At 46.3% G+C, this 19,185-nt stretch overlaps 1 protein-coding gene and 1 pseudogene across 10 annotated transcripts in view; both read left to right on the plus strand.

The window, feature by feature from the left end:
- LOC124968439 (adhesion G protein-coupled receptor E2-like) overlaps positions 1-18,978 on the plus strand; it is a 28,766-nt gene extending 9,788 nt beyond the window's left edge. Inside the window, exons 5-20 of one of the 10 annotated variants that reach the window (XM_047530891.1) lie at positions 308-439; positions 1,005-1,151; positions 1,571-1,717; positions 1,819-1,865; positions 1,975-2,052; positions 2,453-2,630; positions 7,975-8,088; positions 8,420-8,643; positions 8,820-8,999; positions 11,174-11,371; positions 12,579-12,814; positions 13,796-13,862; positions 14,503-14,594; positions 15,602-15,770; positions 15,853-15,957; positions 17,991-18,978. In XM_047530891.1, coding sequence (XP_047386847.1) covers positions 308-439; positions 1,005-1,151; positions 1,571-1,717; positions 1,819-1,865; positions 1,975-2,052; positions 2,453-2,630; positions 7,975-8,088; positions 8,420-8,643; positions 8,820-8,999; positions 11,174-11,371; positions 12,579-12,814; positions 13,796-13,862; positions 14,503-14,594; positions 15,602-15,770; positions 15,853-15,957; positions 17,991-17,999 — 2,123 coding nt within the window. In that variant the 3' untranslated portion in view covers positions 18,000-18,978. Of the gene's footprint in view, positions 1-307; positions 440-1,004; positions 1,152-1,570; positions 1,718-1,818; positions 1,866-1,974; positions 2,053-2,452; positions 2,631-7,974; positions 8,089-8,419; positions 8,644-8,819; positions 9,000-11,173; positions 11,372-12,578; positions 12,815-13,795; positions 13,863-14,502; positions 14,595-15,601; positions 15,771-15,852; positions 15,959-17,990 lie in introns of those variants that run through there. The other 9 variants (XM_047530892.1, XM_047530893.1, XM_047530890.1 and 6 more) reach the window with 9 other exon arrangements.
- The window catches only part of LOC124968169 (olfactory receptor 7A10-like), a 96,441-nt pseudogene that overhangs the window by 14,782 nt on the left and 62,474 nt on the right, over positions 1-19,185 (plus strand).

Raw genomic sequence — 19,185 nt, forward strand, 5'->3', positions numbered from 1 at the left:
CGTCCTCAGGCTGGGACACAGGAGGCCATGACACCTGCCCCAGCTGGGAGCTTCCCAGGGAGGCAGAGGGCACGGGGAGGAAGCAGCATCTGGAGACCATGCCCACCATGGAGTGCCTCCTTGTGGATTAGGAAAGGCTCCTGGGGGGCCAGCGGGGTCCTCCTGGTGCTTCCATGCCAGGAAACTGGGACTAGCGGCAGCCTGGGCTGACAGCCAAACCCTCTGATCACCAGGCTCGCATATGGCCCAACCAGCCCCCGGAAGCTGCCGGCTGCCGGCATCCTCCACCCTCCCCTTCCTCTTGCAGACGTGGACGAGTGTAAGCAGAACCCCAGAATCTGCAGGGGCCACAGCATCTGCACCAACACTCAGGGCAGCTATACCTGCAAGTGTCTGCCTGGCTTTGAGCTCAACTTGACGGACCCAAAGCTGTGCACAGGTAGAGGCCCCAGGAGGACACGTGAGGTTGGACAGGAGCCGGGGTGCAGCCCAGGCAGGTCCTGTGCCGGAGGGGGGCGACCTGCAGGTTCCCACAGGTCAAGGTCATGGACTCCGCCTATGGATTCCGCTTCCAGGAACCTGGAGCCACAGGGCAGGGAGGTCGCAGGGCCTTCTGGGCCCGAGGGTCCTGGTGGAGGCCCCCAGACCTCAGCTCCCTCCTCATCTGTCGCGTGAGAGAAGAGAGAGGCACTCTCAGTTCGGAGAAGGGAGCCTCCACCGTGGCCGGGAAGGGAGCGGCCAGAGTCCTTGGTCAGGAAGTTCACCCCCTGGCCTCAGTTTCCCTCCTGGCTCCACCTCCTGTAAACTGGGGACCAGGACCTTGCTGTGCCCCTCATGGAGGGAGGCCACCGTGAGGTGCTCTGAAGGGGAAGCTGAAGGTCGCCAGGTGGGGCACAGGCAGGGGTCCTTGGTTGGGGTGGCGACAAGATGGGGAAACGGGTGCAGCTAGTGGGGGCGTGGCAGCCAGTCAGGCGCGGGGCCTGACCCTCTGGCTTCGTCCTCAGATGTGAATGAATGCGCCCCTGGACTCAACCCGTGCCACAAGTCCACCCACTGCCTCAACCACAAGGGCGGCTACCAGTGCCGCTGCCGCCCCGGCTGGAAGCCGGTGCCCGGGTCCCCCAACGGCCCGAACACGACCATCTGCGAAGGTTCGAGCTCGGAGGCCACACCCAGACCCACAGTCCAGCCCTGATCACAGCCCTCCCGGGCACACCGACCAGACCCCGTGCTCGGGCGCCTGCGCCAGCCCCGATGCTCCCGGGCTGCCTGCAGAAAGACGGGGTCCTGGGAAGGAGCTGGGGTTCTGACAGGAGGCTCCGGGGACCCGGGCAGCAGCCAATAACTAACGGGGTGACGTGCTTCCACACCTGTACAGGGCAGGCCTGGGGCGCACCAGGCCTCACATGCTCCCTGACCCCGCGCCCGCCACACCAGGGTGTGGGTCGCCAGGTGGCAGCACCTCAGCCCAGGCCGGGCACTAATGGCAGGAAGAAGGGGTGGAGCTCGGAAGGCAGAGAGCAGCTGGTCGGGGCTGGGCTGGGACCGACCCCTCTCTCTGTGTCCCCAGATGAGGATGAGTGCAGCTCCGGGTGGCATCAGTGCCACAACTCCACCATCTGCCACAACACCCTGGGGTCCTACAAGTGCCTCCGCCGCCCAGGCTGGGAGCCGATCCCTGGGCGCCTCAATGGCCGGAACAACACCGTCTGCCAAGGTGCCTGGCCTGCCCTGACCCCAGATCCTCCAACACACACGCACAAACGCACGCGCGCACACGTGCATTCCTCCTAATGAACCACTGTCCTGTTCCTGCAGTCAAGCCCTTCTTCACCTGCCCGCTGCCCCCTGGAGTCAAGAGCCAGGTGAGCAGCCCCAGCCAGGACAGGGAGGTGGGACTCCCTGGCGCAGTGCCGGTCATCCCTTGGCCCTGAGCCTCCCACCCACCCATGGCCCCTCAACTCACCTCCCCAGAGTCTGTCCCGCTTCTTTGACAAAGTCCAGGATCTGCACAGGGATTTCAACCCAATCACAGCCAAGGACACAATTCAGGTAAGGGTAGGATCCTGGGAAGCAGGTGGAGACCTCCCAAGCTGGTGGGCAGCTTTGGTCTGGGTGGAGGGGGACAGGCCCAAGTTCAGTGGGGTCCTGGTCTGATCTGGCGGCTCTCCCAGGGCTGGCAGAAGAGGACACTGAGGCCACACACCTGATGGACGCCCAGGTGCACTGTCTTTCCTCTTGCTCTGATCCTGGTCTTTGTTTTTTTGTCATCCTTGACATTTAAGGATGGAGCTGACCTCTGAGGAGCAAGGGCCATCCAGAAAGTCCCAAACAGTGCTGTCTTTAACCCAGCTGGACAGTGTCTGGGGTCTGTTCTCTGGGGCTGAGTGGTCAAGCTCTTCACGTGGTCCTTCTGACCCAAAGCCACTGGCTCTGTGCCCCCTTCCTCCAGGGGCTCATGCAGGGGGTGGATGAGCTGCTGGAGACCCCTGGGGACCTGGAGACCCTGCCTGCCTCACAGAAGCACTGTGTGGCCACACACTTGCTGGCAGAGGTGGAGAACGCCCTGATAAACCTAAGCAGGGCTCTGCCTGAGGAGACATCAACCTTCAGTTATTCTGCAGGCACACGTAAGTCCCTGGGTCTGCGCCAGGCTCCTGGTCCTTGCCTCGCTCCTCTTCAATCTCACTAGAGCTGTGGTCTCACTTAAATGCATAAAACCACAAATAAGATACACTTACAGTATAGTATGAATTCTCAGCGTAAGATAACAATAAAGAATTTTAGGTAGCAAAATTCTCAGCGTAAGATAACAATAAAGAATTTTAGGTAGCAAAATTGAAAAACAGCTTCAAAAACTAATTTGGAGGCATAGAAATTAATCTCACTCAATATTTAAGAAAGATTTGTTTCATTGTGGTAAAATCCACAGAACGAAATATGCCATTTAAGTTTGCCATTTAAAATTCACCAGTTGTACGTTTCACTGGAATCAAGAACATTCACAAACTTATGCAGCCACCCACCTCCATTTCCAAAACATTTTCACCACCCCAAAAGCAAGCATGGTACTTCCTCAGCTGTCATTCCTCACTCCTCCCTGCCCCCAGCCCTTGGCGTCTGCTAATCTGCTTGCTGTCTTAATGGATTTACCTAAACTATGCATTTAGTATAAATGCATGCATACAATATGTGACCTGTTCATCTAGCTCCTTTCACCTGGAATAATGCTTTTGAGCATGGCATACCATCACTTCATCCCTTTTCATGGCTGAGTATTATTCCATCTTATGGGTGTTTTGTTGACCCATTCAGCCACTGATGAACATATGGGTTGGTTCCACATTTTGGCTATTGCGAATAGCGATGCTAAGAATATTGATGTATGAGTGTTTGAATAACTGTTCTCAGTGCTTTGGCGTGTCTACCAAGGAGTGAACTCACTAGGTAACCTGGTAGTTCTATGTTCAGTTTGGGGGGGAATCACCAGACTGTTTGCAAAGTGGCCACACTATTTTATATTACCACCAGAGGGGCGCAAGTGTCCCTCTCCACAACCTCAGCAAAACGTGTTACTTCCATTTCATTTGGTTTTTATCATGGCCTTTGTAGTGTATGCGAGGTGATGTCTCCTTGTGGGTTTGACTTCTCCCTGTTGACTGGTGACGTTTAACATCTTTTCTTGTGCCTCTGGGCCATTTGTGTATCTTTGTGGAGAAATGTCTATTCAGATCTTTGTGCATTTGTGATTGGGTTGGTCCTTCAGTTGTTGGGTCATAAGAGCTTCTTATACGTTTTGACAGCACGTTGAGATGTGTAGTTTGGAAATGCTTTCTTCCATCCCGTTAGATTATCTTTTCATGTCTTTGGAAATCATTTCACTTTAATGTCAGATGTTTTAAATTTTGAGGAAGTCTACTTTATCTATTCTCTCCACCTTGCTTGCACATTCAGTTTCATATCCAAGAATCTATTGCCAAATTCAAGTTCAGAAAGATACCACTGTTTCCTCCTGTGGGCTTCAGTTCTTAGATGTAGGCCTTTGATCTGTGTTGAGTTAACCCTCCTGTATGGTGTGAGGTAGGGGGTCCCACTTCCTTCTTTACATGTGAGTATCCCCCATCAGTCACTGAAGAGACTATTCTTACCCACATTGAATAGTCTTGGCCCCCTTGCTGAATACCAATTGACCATAGGTGCATAGGTTTATTTCTGGACTCAGCTTCCCATCTGTCTTAATGTCAGCACCATGCTGTGGTGATACTGCTCATTTGCAGTCGGTTCTGAAATCAGGAGGTGAGTCCTTCAACTTTGATGCTATTCTTCAACAATGCTTTAAGCACTTGGATCTCTTGCAATGCCATGTTAATTTTAAGGCGAATTTTTCTATTTAAGCAAATTAGAATATTAGTGGGTTGTTGGGATATTGCTAGGGATGACCTTGACTCTGTGGATCTCTTTTGGGAGTGTCACCATCTTACCAACATAAAGTTTCCCAGTCCTTGAACACAAGGTGCCTTTCCAATCATTTAGGGTCTTTAACTCCTTTCAAAACCTTCTATAGTTCTCCATGTACAAGTCCTGAGTCTCTTAGTGAAATTTATTCCTAATGTTTTGTTAGATGTTTCTAACAGATATGGGTCTCTTATTTTCTTTTCTTGTGATATCTTTGGCATCACAGTAATATTAGTCTCCAGAAATTATTAGGTGGTGTCCCCTCTTCTGTTTTTTGAAATAGCATAAAAAGGATTCATGTTAACTCTTTCCTAAATGGTTGGTGAAATTCACAATCAAAACCATCTGACCAATAGAAGAAGTCATCAAAAGCCTACCAACAAAGAAAAGTCCAGGACCTGATGGTTTCTCAGCCGAGTTCTACAAAACCTTTAAAGAAGAGCTCATTCCAATACTTTTCAAAGTATTCCATGAAATAGAAGAGGAGGGAACCCTCCCAAACTCATTCTACGAAGCCAATATCACCCTGATACCTAAACCAGACAGAGACACATCGAGGAAAGAAAATTTCAGACCAATATCCTTAATGAACATCGACGCAAAAATTCTCAACAAAATTTTAGCAAATCGCATACAAAAATGTATTAAAAAGATAGTGCACCATGATCAAGTGGGTTTCATCCCAGGGATGCAAGGTTGGTTCAACATCAGGAAATCAATAAATGTAATTCACCATATCAACAGACTTAAAGTCAAGAATCACATGATTATTTCAATAGATGCAGAAAAAGCATTTGATAAAATACAGCACCCCTTCATGCTCAAAACACTAGAAAAAATAGGGATAGTGGGAACGTTCCTTAACATTGTAAAGGCCATCTATGCTAAGCCCATGGCTAATATTATTCTTAATGGTGAAAAACTGAAAGCATTCCCCCTAAAATCTGGAACAAGACAGGGATGCCCTCTCTCACCACTCCTATTCAATATCGTCCTTGAAACTCTAGCCAGAGCAATTAGACAGACCAAAGAAATTAAAGGGATATGAATTGGAAAAGAAGAACTCAAACTATCCCTATTTGCTGATGATATGATGGTATACTTAGAGGAACCAGGAAATTCCACCAGAAAACTCTTAGAACTCATAAGTGAATTCAGTAAAGTAGCAGGATACAAGATCAATGCTCATAAATCCAATGCATTTTTATACATAAGTGATGAATCTTCAGAAAGAGAAGTTAGGAAAACTACTCCATTCACAATAGCCTCAAAAAAAATAAAATACTTGGGAATCAATCTCACAAAAGAGGTGAAAGACCTCTACAATGAGAACTACAGAACACTAAAGAAAGAAATTAAGGAACACCTTAGAAGATGGAAAGATCTCCCATGTTCCTGGATAGGCAGAATTAATATTGTCAAAATGGCCATACTACCAAAAGTGCTATACAGATTCAATGCAATTCCAATTAAAATCCCAACGCTGTACCTTACAGAAGTAGAACAAGCAATCATGAAATTCATCTGGAAGAATAAGAAACCCAGAATTGCTAAAGCAATCCTTCGCAGGAAAAATGAAGCAGGGGGTATTGCAATACATGAACTTCAACTGTACTACAAAGCAATAGTAACAAAAACGGCATGGTATTGGTACCAAAATAGACAGGTAGATCAATGGTACAGAATAGAGGACACGGACACAAACCCAAACAAATATAATTTCCTCATACTAGACAAAGGGGCCAAAAATATGCAATGGAGAAAAGATAGCCTCTTCAATAAATGGTGCTGGGAGAATTGGAAATCCATATGCAACAAAATGAAAATAAACCCATATCTCTCACCATGCACAAAACTAAACTCAAAATGGATTAAGGACCTCGGAATCAGACCAGAGACCCTGCATCTTATAGAAGAAAAAGTAGGTCCAGATCTTCAACATGTCGGCTTAGGACCAGACTTTCTCAACAGGACTCCCATAGCACAAGAAATAAAAGCAAGAATCAACAACTGGGATAGATTCAAACTAAAAAGCTTTCTCTCAGCAAAGGAAACTATCAGCAATGTGAAGAAAGAGCCTACAGAGTGGGAGAAAATCTTTGCCAATCATACTTCAGATAGAGCACTAATCTCCAGAATCTATAAAGAACTCAAAAAACTCAACACCAAGACTACAAATAATCCAATCGACAAATGGTCTAAGGAAATGAACAGACACTTCACAGAAGAAGACCTACAAACAATCAACAAACATATGGAAAAATGTTCAACATCTCTAGTAATAAAAGAAATGCAAATCAAAACCACCCTAAGATTCCATCTCACCCCAATCAGAATGGCGATTATCAAGAACACAAGCAACAACAGGTGTTGGCGAGGATGTGGGGAAAAAGGTACACTCATACATTGCTGGTGGGGTTGCAAATTAGTGCAACCACTCTGGAAGGCAGTATGGAGATTCCTTAAAAAACTTGGAATGGAACTACCATTTGACCCAGCTATCCCACTCCTTGGCCTATACCCAAAGGACTTAAAATCAGCATACTACAGAGATACAGCCACATCAATGTTCATTGCTGCTCAATTCACCACAGCCAGATTGTGGAACCAACCTAGATGCCCTTCAGTTGATGAATGGATAAAGAAACTGTGGCATATATATACAATGGAATATTACTCAGCCATAAAGAATGATAAAATTATGGCATTTGCAAGCAAATGGACGAAATTGGAGAATATCATGCTAAGTGAGATAAGCCAATCTCAAAAAACCAAAGGAAGAATGATCTCGCTGATAAGTGGATGATGATACATAATGGGGCGTGGGAGGGGTTAGTTTTAGGGTTAGAGTGAGGGTTAGGGAGGGGGGCAAGAATGGGGGAAGGAAGGACTGTATAGAGGGAAAAAAGGGATGGGAGGGGTGGGGGGAAGGGGAAAAAATAACAATGAATCAACCAACATCACCCTATGTAAACGTATGATTACACAAATGGTATGCCTTTACTCTATGTACAAACAGAGAAAGAACATGTATCCCATTTGTGCACAATAAAAAAAAAAAAAAAAAAAAAAAACATCTGACCTCAGATGATCATTTAGGAGGTTTTTCACTATCAATTCAATCTCTTTACCCAATATAGGTCTCTTCAGATTTTTGATTCCTTCTTGAGTCAGTTTTAGTAGTTCACGGGTCACTAAGAATTTGTCCATTTCATCCAAGTTATCTAATTTGCTGGTGCACAATTGCTCTTACTGTTATAACTTTGTAACTTCAGATTCCATACAGATATATGTATATACACATATGCATACACAACACATATATACACATATATATGAAATCTGAAGTTATGAAGGATTATATACATACATTATATACATATTGTGGTTATAGTGAATTGGAAGTTTCACACATATCCACATATATATCACGTGATAGATGTGATATATATATGTGCATATATAATATTCACATGTACACACATATATTCCTAACATAACTCTTCTTATTCCCACAAGTCATAGAACTGTCCCTAAAGGTGCAGAAGCAAGGAGACGGCAATGTCACCTTGAGTCAGAATCAGGCAAAGATGCAGCTGAACTGGAATCTGGCACAGGAATCTGGTCACACAGGTAACATCTGGGATGGGGAGAAGGTGGGAATGTCCATCTTTATGCCAGTACCATACTGTTTTGAAGAGGCCTCAGGGTGGGAGAAGGTGCCCAAGGATGTGAAAATACAGAATTAAAGCTAAAGGGTGGTGTGGTGGGGGAAGAGGTCACAAGAAGAGTGTCCCAAGGTGAGGTGCTGGGGAGTGACGTTCACCGAATTGTGCTCCGTGCATGTGTGACCGTGTGACAAGTCCCACCACTGTGTGTGATTATAATACACCAACTCAGAAGACCACCTAAGGAGGAAGGGGCCCTGGTGGAAACCCTGAGCGCCCTTGGCCTCGTCCTGCAGGCCCTTCTGTGGTGGGCTTCATCTCCACTCCAGGGATGGGCAAGCTAATGGCCGAGGCTCCCCTGGTCCTGCAGCCTGAGCAGCCGGTGGCTCCCCATGGGACACACAAGAACTTGCTGCCGAGAGTCTCGCCTGTCCTGCTCTCAGATGTCATCTTGGCCTTTCTGAGCAACAAAAACACCCAGAACCTCAACTTATCAGTTATCTTCACCTTCTTCCACCGTGTGAGTGCGGTGGGGTGGGAAGAGCCCCAGGCCCGGCACACCTCGTTGTCCTTCTTAACCTTGAGGTTCAGTAGGGCTCCCCCACAGGTGCACCCCATCCAGGAAAGCCAGCCCTTCCCGGGCCAGCCTCTCTGAGCACAAAAAAACCAGCTCACACTTGTGTCCTGTCCCTGTAGCTGGTGACCCCGGAGCCAAGGCGCAAGGTGCTCTGTGTCTTCTGGGACCAACACCAGAATGGAAGCGGTCACTGGGCCACTGCAGGTTGCAGGACCGTGGGCACCGGCAACGGCAGCACCACCTGCCACTGTACCCACCTCAGCAGCTTTGCCGTCCTCCTGGTCCTCTACGACGTGCAGGTGAGAGCCGCCCTCAGCCTCATTGCTGCAGAACCCCTCACGCCAACGACCCTGCTTAAGTAAGACAAAGCTGCTCCTCACGGTTCCTGTGGGTCAGCAGCCCAGCTCGGGAGACGAGTTCCTTGCACAGGGTCTTACAAGACTGAGCTGAGCGCATCAGCCAGGGCTGCAGGCCCATCTGGGACCTGCGGCCTTCCTCCAAGCCCCCCGGTTGCAGGCAGAATCCAGTTCCCTTCCCTTAGTAACTATCAGCAGGGGACCCCACTCTGTTCCTAAGCCACCCACACTTCTTCTCATAAGGCCCTCTTGTCAGCCTTCTCACAAAATGCCAGAGTTCCTATCTGAAAACCAGCAGGAAAATGTCCCTCATAGGGAAGCCCTCTCAAGTTTTGAATCTATTTTCCCAGGAAGAGTCCAGATCTTTATAGGGATCACCTGATTAAACCAGACACGCCAGAATAAACCCCCTAATCTAAAAGCCAACAGATTGAGACCTGACTTCCACCTGCTAAATCCCTCTCCAGCAACACTAGCTTATCACAGGATTGAATAACTAGAAGAAGGTTTGTGGAACAGCAGCGGGTGGAGATATGAAGACCAAGTTAGAATTCTGCTTACCACCAGGTCTGTAAGACTAGGGTGGTCAGGTTTCAGGAAGGTCTGGTGATGGCGGGGGTTAGAGAGGGCCCCAGGAGTCAGGGAGGACCAAGGGCTGTGTTTGCCTCTCCTCTAGCCAGGGGAGCTGGTTACTTCTGCTTCCCCAGGATCAGACTCTCCCTCAGGTGAGCCCATCATGAGCACTTACTGCGAGCACCCTGTGACTAAATCATAACTACATTAACAGAGATCGCCAGGTTTCAGCATATAGAGGCTGAACCTGTTAACAACCCCACCAGCATTACATGAAGGTGTGTGATTACTTGCAGACCTCATTGTGGGGCCCTTACCTGACTGAGAGGTAAATATATCTAGGAAAAGATTTGTGTCCTTTTTAGCAGGAGTGGAATGGTTCATTAAGAACCATTTGTATTTCTGCCTGGAGGACTTTTTATTTATTTTTAAATGTTTTCTGAGGAAACGATTTCAAATTTATAGATAGGTTGCAAAAATAAAAACAGTAGAAAATAAATCAGATACGTGGTTAAAGGAAGAAAGTTAGTGATGATGGTAGCTTAAAATTTATACTTTCCCACCTATTTCTCCAAGTTATCTTAAAACCATGAGAAAATGAAAAAAGAAAAAAAACCAATTACTGTCTACCCAGATGCATCTATTTTGAAATTACCTCCATTTTATTTATCATGTGTACATTCTTTCCTTCTGTTCCTCCTCTGTCCTCCCTCCTAATCGACCAATTTTGTCTTTACACCAAAGAGTCTCAAGTGTGGCATGCACAAATATCACCTGCAGCGTTTGTAGTTTGTTTTCAAACATTTTCTTGGAAAACAATTTCAAATTTAAAGATACGTTGCAAAAACAAAAACTACACAAATAATATCTGCATACACTTCACCCAGATGCACCTACTTTGAAATTTTTACCTTCATTATTTACCATTTGAACATTTCCCCCCTCCCTCGTTTCTCTTCTCTCAATTATACTGAAATAGAATTGATGGTGGGCCTTTTAATTTCTTTAAGACTTTAAGATGATTTTCAGAAAGAGGTGGGAGAAATGTGAAGTTTAAGCTACTGCTATCATTAAAATAGTTTTCTTGTTTTAGCCAAGTGTCTGATTCTAAATGCACAGGATTAGACCCAAAAGGAACAGGTGGTGCTGGATTGAGGCCAGCGGGGTCTGGGATGGGAGGTTAATGCCTGGACATGGAGGTGTAGATTCTGTCTTGTGGCCTTGTGTGACAGGGACAGAGGGACTGTGAGCATGGAGCTTGGCACACACTCACATATCAACACACAGCCTTCTTGTGCCCCACAGTCAGGAATTCCAGGTCTTCTCCTTGAGTAAGGACTCTATATCTGGTCCTTCTGGTAGCTTAACCGATCAGTTCAGAATACCTAAAATCTAATGTTCTGAACCTGGAGTCCTGCCTCATCAATTGCACACATGAACCTGGTCCCTCCATTCCTGAATTTGCTAAGCCAAATGACAAAAATAGCGGAGGGTCCCTACCCCAGAGCAGGGCAGCGACTGTGAAGGCTCCTTCCTCTGACCAGGAGGACGACCCCGCACTGCACGTCATCACCTGCATGGGGCTGGCCGTCTCCCTGCTGTGCCTGGTCCTGGCGGTGCTCACCTTCCTCCTGTGCAGAGCCATCCAGAACACCAGCACCTCCCTGCACCTGCAGCTCTCCCTCTGCCTCCTCCTGGCCCACCTGCTCTTCCTCACCGCCATCGACAGGACCCAGCCCAAGGTACCTAGGTGTCCCCACCCCGCCCACCCCAGGGGCTGCTGAGTCCACGGAGTTGGCTGCACCGGGCTCCTAATCAAACAGCCTTGGGTCCTGGGGAAGTCTAGGGGTTAGATGCCCATTTCACATCGACGAATTCAACCAGAAAAGGGACCCTGTTTACAACTCCGTCATCTACTGTCACATGTTGCTTAGCTACAGGGCTTGCGCGGTTGGGCAATTCCTTCATTCTGTGTACCACGTGGGATGAACTGACAGCAAACTTTAGATGGTATCCATCAATCACGTGACATGGCCTCCTGATGCAATCAAGAGACACAAGTCGCAGGCAACGGGGCTGGCAGCACACAGCATCCTGTTGTACAGCAAACTTTTTTTTCTGTAGAAAAAGGAGGTTCTACTGATTTTCTAATTTGATGTATTGAGTCTTTCGTTCTCAGAATTTCTACTTGGTTCATTTTTAGAATCTCTCTTTATTGAAATGATCTTCCACTTCCTGTATTTCCTCTCTTAAGTTCATTCCTTACATCTTGTTCCAGCTCTTTCAACATGTTAACCAGGAACTTTCTGAATTCCTTCTCCAGCATTTCCTGTACTATGATGTCCAAGGAGTGAGTCGTTGAAGTGTGGTGGGCTGTCTTGCTTTTTCATGCGGCTTGTATGTCAACCCATCTTATGGGATGATTATCACCTCTGATTTTATGCGAGGGATTATTTAGTGAGCTTCTTTCTCCTACCAGCCCCAGGATGGGTGAATATTCAGCTTCTGACTCTTTTGTTCAATGTGCATCCTCAACTGTTCCCAGGATCAGCACCATTTTGGGAGAAGAGACTAAACCCTTTTAACTACAGTCACTTCTAAAATAATGAGAAAAGCCTAGGGTAGTAAATGTGTAAGCCAGTAACCATCATTTGTTGCCATTTGTAAGTATCAGGTACTGTACATAATTGTATTATCCTACTTTTATGTAACCACAAATGCATGAGCAATCTGGAGCACAGCAGCGCTTCCTGGCTGTGACGTCACTAGGCATCAGGACCTTTCCAGCTCTGTTGTAATCTTATGGATCCACTGCATATGCAGCCCATTGCTGATGCATTACTGTGCCACGCCCGAGTGCACATCGGAATCCCATGCCAGAGGGGCACAGGGGGCATCCTGGGCCACGCCCAGACCCTGACTGCTACTCGGGGTCCCTCTCCTCCCCAGGTGCTGTGCGCCGTGGTCGCGGGCGCCTTGCACTACCTCTACCTGGCCTCCTTCACCTGGATGCTGCTGGAGGGGCTGTTCCTCTTCCTCACAGTGCGGAACCTGACGGTGCTCAGTTCCTCCAGCAGGAACAGATTCATGAGGAAGGTCATGTTCCCTGTGGGCTACGGAGTCCCGGCTGTCATTGTGGCGGTTTCTGCAGCATCCAGACCTCACCTCTATGGGACCCCTACTCGGTAAATGCAGATTCCACTTGTCCTTCTCCTCCTGAGCATGTCCATGGCCATCACTCAAATCCAAGTAGCATTTTGAGTATTTCAGAGCTTATGATGGAGGGACACTAGTAATCCTCAGGCACTTACCTGAACTATGCCTCTATTTACTCATTGATAAAATCAGGCTATGCTTTTTTTCTGCATTTTTATTGGTACATGATAGTTGTCCATAATGATGGGATTTGTTGTTACATAGTCGTACATGCACACAACATGACAATGTAACAGAAGTGTATACTTTCAATGAGTGAATTCTATGGGACATGAACTACATCTCCATAAATCCATGAAAGAGTCATAGTCATTGGATAAGTTTTGCAGCAGATAAAAATATATATATACTGAATCATGCAAGACAACCCTTAAAAACCCATCCGGTTCACAGGACTCTCAAACACTGTGAACGTGTTCACGGACCTCTGCCTGCTTCAGTGCTGATTACCTCAGTGACTCCCATTCGTCTTCATGTCTTCCTTGACATGATTCCCTTGGGGAATTCTCCTTAACCATCTTAATCCCATAGACCCAAAACTTAATATGACAACCAAGGATCCAGTTTCAGAACTTTGCTTTTTTGTTTTATTGTGACACTGTGTCTACAGTGTGTATCCTCTGGAGGAGAGATGCGTGGCATATAAAACCATGTGCACTTTCTTGATATCTTCAGAGTCTATCACAGAGACACTCAATATTTGTTAAGGAAAGGGAGGAAGAGATCTAAGTAACTGCTCTGTTTCTTCAAGGATCAATGCACTTATTATCTCTCTTTTTTGATTTTTTATTTGTTCCTTTTAGATAGGCATGACAGCCGAGTTACTTTGACATAGCATATATACATGGAGTATGACTTCCCGTCCCTGTGGTTTACAGGATGTGGAGTCACACTGCCCATGGATTCCTATATGAACTTGGGAAAGTGACATTATTCTCTCTCTTGCTCAGTTGCTGGCTCCATCCAGAAAAGGGGTTTGTGTGGGGCTTCCTTGGACCGGTCTGTGCCATCTTTTCTGTGAGTGATGTCATCAGAGTTCCTCGCTGTCTATCTGAGGGTCATCAGAAGAGCGGGATTATGAGGATAGCAGCAAGAACAGGAATATCCCTGGATTGTTGTGGGTTGGGTTGGATTTTCCAGGACTTCTCCTACATCTGCAAATTCTAACACTACTTACAAATATTCAGACCTACTTCAGTGTGGAATTGATGCTTTATGGGCTAGAATGGAGAGACGATGGGTTTAAATTTTTATTCAACCTTCGCCTTGGGGGTGGGGGTGTAGCTCAATGGCAGAGAACTTGCCATTGGGATTCCATCCCCAGAACTGCAAAAGAGAAAAGAAGATGTTAATAAACCTTCTGTGGTTTCTTCTCTCTCTCTCTCTCTCTCTCTCTCTCTCTCTCTCTCTCTCTCTCTCTCTCTCTCTCTCTCTCTCTCTCTCTCCCTCTCTTTGGGGGCAGGGGGTTCTTTTTACTTATACATAACAGTAAAATCCATTTTGATACATTTTGTAAGCATGAACTATATCTCATTCTAGTTGGGACCTCATTGTCATGAATGTGCTTGATGGTGGGATTCACTGTGATGTATTGTTCACAGGAAAGTTATGTCAATTCATTCCACTCTCTTTGCTTTTCTTCTGTGTCTTCTTGAAGATCAATTTCATTTTCTTCCTGATAACCCTCTGGATTGTGAAGAGCAAGCTGTCCTCCCTCAACAGAGATGTGTCCACCCTCCAGAACATGAGGTGAGATGGAGCAAGGGACACAACCCCACAGACATGGATGATGCCCAAGAGCAAAGCCATGTGCCTGGACAGCCCCTCTGGCCCTCCTCGGGGGCTTCTGAGTGCCCCGGAATTAACAAGTGCAGATGTGCTTCCATGGCTGCCAGCTCAGACTCAGGACTCGCTGCTAACACCCCAAAACACATCCATCTCTGATCCCAGCTTGTGACCCCTCGGCCTCAGGAAGAATTGGCATAGGTTGATAAGCCATCCTTGGACTTTTCTCAGTGGTTCTACAGCAAAAGTTCAAAGAGCATTTATGTTCTGGTGACAGTCACCACATCTCAGCCCGCACTTCCTTGTCCCACCCTCAATTCAGAAAGCTTCTCACCCGCCAATGTTCCTCCCTCTAGAAAAATCCTAATCCACTCCGATCCTCCGGGAGGCTTGGGCATTCCTTCATTCAGCGTCTCTGTGTAAAAGTCATGCTCTTTCTTCCTGTTTCCTCTCATTAACCTTTCGAGTTTTTCCATATCATTATTTAGTTGCACTAGTCACTTGAACAGACTGTACACTTAATGTAAACAGAAATTTTGTCCTATGTTTATTTTCCGAGATGGGGTCTCACTATGTTTCCCAGCCTGGCCTCCAATTCCTGGGCTCACGCAATCCTCTTGCCTCAGCCTCCCAAGCAGCACCACTGCCCCGGTTTCTCTGTGTTAATTTTTCTGTCCAAGCCCTAGCACGGGGCATCCTCAGCAAACCTGGCTAATGAAATTTGGGATCTTCATGGAACATCGTAAAAGTTTTGGAACTAACCTTATGAAGTATCACTGTCCTTGGTCCAAGTCAAAATGCTATCCTGGACCCAAAATGGCATTTTTCTTGTGGGATATCACTGAGAGTTAAGTCAGAGCTCAACCTGAGGAATCGCGTACCGGGGAGGGTAGGTGCCTCCGTGGGTGGAGATGAGAAGGGCCTGATTGTGTTGTGGGTGCATACTAAGCCTCCCTTCTCATCCAACCTAGGCTGCTGACATTTAAAGCAACGGCTCAGCTCTTCATCTTGGGCTGCAGCTGGTGTCTGGGCACTCTGCAGGTGGGCCCCGTGGCCCGCATCATGGCCTACCTCTTCACCATCGTCAACAGCCTGCAGGGTGTCTTCATCTTCCTGGTCTACTGCCTCCTCAGCCAACAGGTACCCCTGCCCGCTCCCACCCCAGCCTTCCCACCCGCACCCCTCTCAGTGAACTGACCTGGAGCCTGTGTTGCCTCTGCAGGTTCGGGAGCAGTACAGGAAATGGTTCACAAGGATCAGGAGAGCTGAATCCGAGTCCTACACCCTGTCTAGCAGGGCTGTGACTGACAGCTCCAAACCCAGCACGGTAGGGTCACTCCCTGTTCCGAGGCAGGATGTCTCTTCTCCTGTCCACAGACCATGCTTCCTGCCTTCTGGACTCCATCATTCATGCCTGCCTGTCGGCTGGCCTTACAGGATTCCTTCTCCCGCCCTTCCTTCCGCCTCCTTCCCTCTTATTATCATTGTGTCTCACCCCTATCTTTGAGTCTCCTACATGCCTCTTACTCTCATAAAGATCTGAGAGTTGACAGTAGAGTCACCTGAACAATCAGGACAATTTTCTCATCTTGAGATCACCTCACTCATATGTGAAGTGTAAAAAAGTTGATCTCGTAGAAATTCAGAGTAGAACGGTGGTTCCCAGAGGTCGGGGGAGGAAAGGGACTGGGGAAAACTTGATCAGTGGGTACTAGGTTACGGTCAGGAGGAAGAAGCTCTGCAGTGCTGTGCACAGTAGGTCACTAGATAACAAAGTGTGCCATGCGTTTCAGACAGCTATGAGCGGGCTGGGGTGCCGCTCCATGGTGGCATGTGCAAGGCCCTGGGTTCCGTCCCCAGCACCACATCTTCTTAAAAGCTAGAAGAAAGGATTTTGAAAGTTTTTACCCAAATAAATAATACATGTTTGAGGAGATAGCTATGTTTAGCCTGATTTAAACACTCCACAATATAGACACATATAAAAACATCGCATTATACCATTAATATGTGCGATCTAAATGAGTTTAATTTAAAATTAGATTTTTTTTAATCTTTAACATACTCATACTTGAGAAGTTCCTTTTTCCATGCATGGTAACATTCATAGGTTATGGGATTAGGACGTGAACATCCTTGGGAGTCATTATTTTGTCTACCACCCCAATTACACATGGAGCCGTCCAAATCAGCCTCCTGTTGTAGGTATTTGAATTAACATTTACCACCCTCTCCCTCCACCACAGCCCTAGATATGATATAAATGTTGAAGAAAAGAAACATTGACTTTTTGTGTACAAAATAGGAGGCCGCCAGATAGGGAAAGAGGGCTTCTGAAATTCAAATGATCTGAGCAGATGTTTCTACCATCTGTGGCACTGGACCAAGAGAGCCCACTGTGTTGTTTGCCTGATGTCATTTTATCTTCTAGTGTCTCCTTAAACTGGGGGTCTCCAGAGTGGGAATATGCTGGAGTATCTTCCTCCCATTTTGGAATCCCTCATGTAATAAAAACAAAATATTGTGTCTTGTGATCAGTTCTGAATAATTTTCCGCAGCACGGCATTCATAAGGCTCAAGTGAAGTTGCCCATCTAGAACACTAGAAATATGCTGAGTTTCCACAGACCCAGGAGTAAATAACTCATTGGGGAGGGGAAGATATAGAAAAAAAGAATTCAACACTTCTTCCTTTTATAGTAGGTGATGGACGATAGATAACACGTCCAACCTTTCATTAAGTTTCCCGCTGCCCTTGGACATGACCCCAACACACACCCTGAAGTGGGGGAAGCAGGATCCACCTTTGCAAAGATACATTTCTTTTTGTTTTTACAGCACATATACTTGCTCTTATCTTCTGTAGCTTAAATGTAGGGAGAGGAGACTTCTGAGAAAGACTAGGATCAGCAAAATGTAATCTGAGGGCCTGTTGATCGTGCCCTGAGAAATCCACTGGGCAAGAAAATTTTGTGATTGAAATCTTCTTTTGAGGTGTGCGAGTGACATTATACCCCATCAACATATATGATCACTATTTGTCAATTGAAAATTAAAATTAGGGAGCAGGATGGTGGCTAAGATCTTCCAGTGATCATCCACCAGGCAAACAGGCTCAACAGCTATAATTTAAAAATTTGGTGTGTATATTTGAGGTTCGCATGATGAACATAGGGTATATACAGAAAACACAATGTTACTATAGTAAAGCAAATTAACTTATCCATCATCTCACATTTTTTTTGACATGAGCCGCTAAAATCTACTTATCTTACAAATTTCTTCTTTCCTTTTTTAAATGGAACTTGTCAGTTATCATTCTACAACCTTACATGTCATTTTTAAATAATTATCATTCCAGATTAATTAGAAAGATCATCTGAGCTACATCCTCTTTTCCCACGGGAAATTTGAACATTTTTTGAGCCATTAGGACAGGACAAAAGACTTTGTGCTGCATGTTTCAAGAAATCCATGGTGTCGGCAGCGTGAAGGGATTCTTGGAGGGCGTGACCGACACTCAACTCCTGAAGAATCGGAAATCTGTCTGTGCCCAACACGGGTGCCGAGCAATCTCTCAACATCCGGAGAGCCGACTGCAGCCCGATTCCTCAGTCCCTGTGTTAAATGTTATTCCACTGCCTCCCCTTCCTACAAGGCCTCTTCCAGGTGCAAAAATCCTAGAAGCAAGAAAACCAGTCCCAGGATGCTCATATCAACAACATTCAAAAGGACTAGAATTTGCTTTAAACTTTTTAACAAAAATCAGAAAAGATTTTTATGGAAATTTTGTGGTGTCTGCAAGGCATGCTCTATGTGGGACTTGGACTTTTCAGGATGTGGAAGGCTCCCCAGAATGCTGCATCCCACTTAAGATCTTTCATAGTGGTGAAGCAGAGGCCAAATTGCCAAGAAAAGAGATCCCCAGATAATTTCAGGACAGACAAGTTCATGAAGTCAGGAGGACGAGATAAGACTGGGCAGATGGGGAGATGGGCCCCTGGGTAACTTCCTGAGCAGTAACTGTACAAACAGTATCTGCAGAGATTTGCTAAGAAACTTACAAAAAGGCTAATTTTATGTCAGACCTACATGACTGGGGGCCATGCCTCTCCAAAGAAGGAAAGATTACTGATGGACATTTTGATTGGACTAAAGGCTGCGTGAACACCTTGTGGACACTGAGGGCCTTACCCAGAACTGGGTAGAGGCTGACTTCCTTAAACCTGTAGATCTGCGTAAACCCCAGACAAAGCCACTCCTCTGTATTCCTCTTTGGGACCCCCTCCCTCTTGGGGAACTCTGTTTTTTTTCCTATTACTCTAATAAATCCTGTTACTTTGCTTTCACCCTTGTATCTATGTATTTTATTCTTTAAATTCATAAGATAAAGAATCCAAACCCACACTCTGTGCTTTATTAGTAATCCTGTTTTCATCTTGACAATAATATAGATCAGAATTTTTACCTTAAATAAAACCCACTAAATGTGTGCATGCTCCCAATATTCTAAATAAAATGCAGATACATATTTTTGCATATGCTGAATGTTTGTC

Source organism: Sciurus carolinensis, chromosome 17 (assembly GCF_902686445.1).
Source record: "Sciurus carolinensis chromosome 17, mSciCar1.2, whole genome shotgun sequence".
NCBI classification, from domain to species: Eukaryota; Metazoa; Chordata; class Mammalia; order Rodentia; family Sciuridae; genus Sciurus; species Sciurus carolinensis.